The sequence below is a fragment of the Mangifera indica genome, chromosome 20 (genome assembly GCF_011075055.1).
Source record: "Mangifera indica cultivar Alphonso chromosome 20, CATAS_Mindica_2.1, whole genome shotgun sequence".
Classification (NCBI taxonomy): Eukaryota; Viridiplantae; Streptophyta; class Magnoliopsida; order Sapindales; family Anacardiaceae; genus Mangifera; species Mangifera indica.
In genome coordinates this window covers 722,307-726,995 of record NC_058156.1, presented here as the reverse complement: position 1 = coordinate 726,995, position 4,689 = coordinate 722,307, and the positions used below count along the sequence as shown (strand labels likewise).

At 34.9% G+C, this 4,689-nt stretch overlaps 1 protein-coding gene across 1 annotated transcript; it reads left to right on the top strand.

Moving 5' to 3' along the window:
- Nucleotides 1-692: 692 nt before the first annotated feature.
- Nucleotides 693-2,715, top strand: LOC123203818 (probable membrane-associated kinase regulator 2). The gene is made up of 2 exons (XM_044620263.1): nucleotides 693-2,261; nucleotides 2,356-2,715. The coding sequence occupies exons 1-2, from the start codon at nucleotides 1,016-1,018 to the stop codon at nucleotides 2,445-2,447; spliced, it is 1,338 nt and encodes a 445-aa protein (XP_044476198.1). The 5' UTR covers nucleotides 693-1,015; the 3' UTR covers nucleotides 2,448-2,715.
- Nucleotides 2,716-4,689: the final 1,974 nt, after the last annotated feature.

The following is a 4,689-nucleotide window of genomic DNA, read 5'->3' as shown; positions in this document are numbered from 1 at the left end:
ACCAACCGGCATTGTTTGCAAAACAATATTATTGTAGACGAAAAATGTACAAAATTGCTAGCTCAAGATTGAACTTGACTAGTTTGAATCATCATATAGGAAGAATATTTGTTTCAATCTTAAAGAATATCTAGAGAAGAAGAAGATAAATCATTGGCAATGCAGGCTCCGATTTGAGCCAAGCTTGAACATTTATGTGATGACTTGAGCTTGACTAGATTGAATCATTGAAAAAGAAGAATTATTTGAATTCAAAAGAGTTATTGGAGAAGATAAAAAATTATTGACGATGCAAGCTTCAATTTGAGTTGCCACTAAGGATGGATTCAAGTCAAGTTAACCTAAACAAAGACCAATCTAAACTTAATTTGAATTCAAAACGATCAACGTAAAATCAAAATCGACTAATATAAATTGTCAAATAAAAAGAAGAAATATTTAAATATAAATGAATCATCATCAAGTAAAAAGAATCATGGGGACACAAACACTAGTTTGAGTAAGTGTTCAAACCAAAATTTATTTAGCTCGAACTTGACTTAATCGAATGAGAAAACAATATCTAAACTCAAACAACTTAAATCGATCCCCCTTAGTTGCCAGTTTAACCGTAGCAGGAAACTTTTTTTTTTCAAAGCAGTTTTTTTTATACCTGATTACCAGTAGTATAAATATACGGTCTGAAGTTCATATCTGAATTCACAGACTGCTCTCACATGGCTGACCTGCAACGCCGTATTCAAAAACAGACAAATTAAAAGCGAAGCCTGGAGCTTCAACTTCCTTTCCTTCTCACTAATAATAGCTTTACCTAATTGCCCTTCTGGTCGCTGGTGCAGAATCTTCAGTCTGCAATCTCCATTAAGCTAAGCTGCTAAGTACTAAGCGCCCCCCCAAAAACTCACTCTCTTTTTTTTTTTAACTTACTTTTCCTTTTACCGTCTCTAAAAAAGCAGTTACCAAACCCCAAAACTTTCCTCATTTGTCCTTCGTTATTATTCTGGCTCTCCCAACCATGGAAGCTTTCAGCTTGCTCAAGTACTGGCGAGGTGCTGGCGGTGGCGGCACTGGTGCTGCTTCTGCTCTTGCTAGTGGTGGTGTTGTCGGTTCTGGTGATGATGGTGCTAATTTACGTACCACTGCCACCATAGTCACCGCCGTTTCTCATCAGGCTACAGAGACCGACGATGACGATGACAACAACGACGACGGCCCCTTTTTTGACTTGGAGTTTGCGGTTCAAGACGAAGCCGAAGAAGAGAACGAAAACGACAACGTTGCGTCTGAAGAAGATGATGATGATGATAACGAAGAGGAAGACGAAAGCGAGTTTAAATTCACAATTTCTTCAAATTCAAGCTGCAGCAACAACAGCAACAATGAGCGTACGGACCAAAATCTTGCGCTTTCTCCGTCCGATGATTTGTTTTTCCAGGGTAGACTTGTGCCCATTGAGCCTTCTTCACTTGTTTTCAATTCGAATGAGCAAAGTTCCAAGCTCCAATTTCCGGTCTCTCTGTTGAAATCCGCCACAAAATTTCGAGTGTTCATGTTGGGTTTCAAGAAATCGAAACAACAACGCAACGTTTCTGAGAAAACAGAATCAAATGACAGATCTGCTGCCCCTGCCGCTGCTGAGATTACGAAAGAGCAAAAGAAACAAGAAACAGAGAAGGAAAAACAGAGCAAATCGGAAAAACAGAGCAAGTTTTTTACTGTGAAATTCAAAGTGGAAGAAGTTCCTATTATGTCCATGTTCATCAGGGACAACAGTGGTTCAAGAAAGTCACAGAAGCCACAGAATGTTGAAGATTCTACAGAAGAGAAGAAATTTTCTAAAGATGTTATGCAGAAATACTTGAAAAAAGTTAAGCCTCTTTACATTCGGGTCTCCAAACGTTATGCGGAGAAATTGAAATTCTCAGGTCAGTTAAACTCAGGCGGCGGCAACAAACCCGTTCAGTCACCACCGTCAACGGCGGGTCAAAAGTCAAATCCTCCTAAATCAACGGCGGCAGAAAAGGGAGAGACTGAGACAGAAGTTAGTGAAAGTCAAGTCAAAAGTCAAAAGCAAGCAAATATTCCGGAAAAACTGAGAATTGTGTGTAAGCATTTGGGCAAAAGCCGATCGGCTTCTTCTGCCGTAGCCGCAGTCCCAGCCGCAGCTGTTATTTCCAGGAGAGACGATTCCCTTCTGCAGCAACAGGACGGAATTCAAAGCGCCATCTTACATTGCAAAAGATCCTTCAATGCCTCTCGAGGTAAATAAAAATTAAAAACCCAGTTCCATATCCCTTTAAAAAACATATTTTCCTTCTGAAATCAACCTCACATTATCTATTTCTTTGTTTCCAGATTCGGAATCTTCTTTGTTACCAAGATCTGTAAGTGACCCATCTCATAAAAAATCATCAATGGAAGAGAAAGATGAGAGCTTTCAAGCCTAAGTTGATATCAATATCAGTACTGTACTGTGTCCTGTTTTGTTATGAACAAGTTCCAGGTAGGTTCCGGTGAGTAAATAGCAGCTTCGATGTTTAGTGATGAAGATGACTGTGATATTTAGATGAATGCTCAACTAAAATTTCTGTCACTGTTATGAGTAGTGTTGTGTTGTAAAGCTGGTGCATCTTTCTTTCTTTCTGAAAGTGAAACAAGAATCAGATCTTTGTATCCATGTTTCGAAAATCAAAGCAACTGCATTTGCTTTCCTTATTTTACAGAGTGATTTGATTCATGTTTGTTCAATAATGACGGGTGAGTCGAGGTGTTTCAGGATTATTTAGTGCCTTTGAAATTGATGGTCAGCGAAGTTGGGAAAGGGAAGACCAAATCAGTAAAAGAAGATTTTTTTTCCTTGAAAGATGGGATGAGTCAGGGACTGAGGGAGGAGTGGAGCGCTGAACCTGAACCATTCTCTATTTCTTTCCCCAGCCCCAATTGTCAATTCAGCTTTATCGAGTTCTAAATGAGTGATTAGGAGGAAAGTTTGAGGTGGAGCTTAAAGTACAGGAAGACTTTAAATCCATCAACTTAAGTTAAAAGAGTGTTATACTCATGGCAGTCGAATTTCGTAATTGTATTGTATATTAAAAATCTAAATTTTTATATCATATATTATCTTATATCATATAATATAATTTTTAAAAAATAAAATAATAAAAAAATTGAATAGAGATGTCATTAATTTAAAAATATTATAAATATTTTGAAAATTTTAAAATTTTTCATATACATTTTTATTACATTATCATTTTCTCTAAAAAATGTATCGATTTGTATCAGTATTATATATCGGATTATACTATACGTCTATTGATTGTATTAACATGATACACCTTATGATACATATCGTTTTACATTTATATTGTATCATATCGTAGGATTATGATAACTATAGTTAGATTTATTAAATTTATGAAATTCGATTTGAAACAGATAAAACAACGTGGTTTGATGTGTCTTGATCAAAACGACACTATTTTGACTATTTATAGTATTAAAACATGTTGTGTTTGATTCAGTACTGTAATCAAACTTAAGTTGCTTTAAGTTTTAGTTTAGTTTGATTTGAGTTCAATTCTATGAATATCTAAACAAGAGGGTATAATTTTGAATCTTATTCATCATTAGACTTATCTATATGATTCAATTCAAACATTTTGGTCCTCAAGTAAAGTTCCTTTAAAAAATGAAATGAAAGCTCTTGTAAAAATTCAATTACTCTTTTTAGGACTCTTGTTTAGAACCGAGTCATTTTTAGAACATGTTTTATTGTATCCACTCAATTAATAACATATTGTGGATGTAGATTGTCAACTATTGAACTGAATTATCTTAAAAATTTGTTGTCTTATATTTTTCTCTGTATTTTCATTTTTCCTTCACTGGAGTGATTATTAACATTGATTAAACCATCCTCAATGTCTTTATTATAGTCTTTTTTTTTGGTAACGAGAAATCTCACTTGAATTGGATCATTATATGAAGATTGAATCAATCACAACGAATAGGACAAACCTTTGGTCTAATGATTGACCTCATAACTGTTGAACTACATAAGTCAAAAATTTAACTTTGATATGTTGATAAAAGAGATTTAAACCTATATTTTTTTATATATGAAATCTTTTTTTTAATTAAACTTAAATTACCCTTTGAGAATATGGTAGTTTATTCTACGCAAAACTTTAAATTGCAATTACAAATTGGTGACGAGGGTGAATGCATGTTGTTCAACTTTTGACGCATTCTGCTCTAAATATTGATTACAATGAACAATAGAATTGTTGAAGCTAAGAATTTCAAAACATTAAGAAGGTAAGAGGGGATGAACAGAAGAAGATGTTGTTAGCAATGACATAGGACTAACATTTACAAAAGAAATATTGTCTAGCAGAATCCCAATTTTCGGACTAAAAAACTGATAATTGAGAAGCTCACTTCAGAATAAATGGGAAAAGCTCACATGGAAATTCAAGGTGGCCGGACTTGGAAGATCACAATGCATGCATCAATCATAAACAAAACGGCTATCTTTGCCTTTTTAGGTGTTCTAACATATTGTTTGGTTTACGTTGAATCGAATTTGAATTGGTCTGAAAGAGTTAAACTCAAAACAATGTCATTTTGAGTATTCCAAATATACTTGTCTAGGCTCGTGGCTTGCAAGCAACCTCTAGACTTGGG

Bases quoted from the DNA above. Each gene is read 5' to 3' on its own strand.
- LOC123203818 (XM_044620263.1), top strand. From the start codon at position 1,016: ATGGAAGCTTTCAGCTTGCTCAAGTACTGGCGAGGTGCTGGCGGTGGC. The intron at 2,262-2,355 runs GTAAATAAAAAT...CTTTGTTTCCAG, and splicing joins ATCCTTCAATGCCTCTCGAG to ATTCGGAATCTTCTTTGTTA.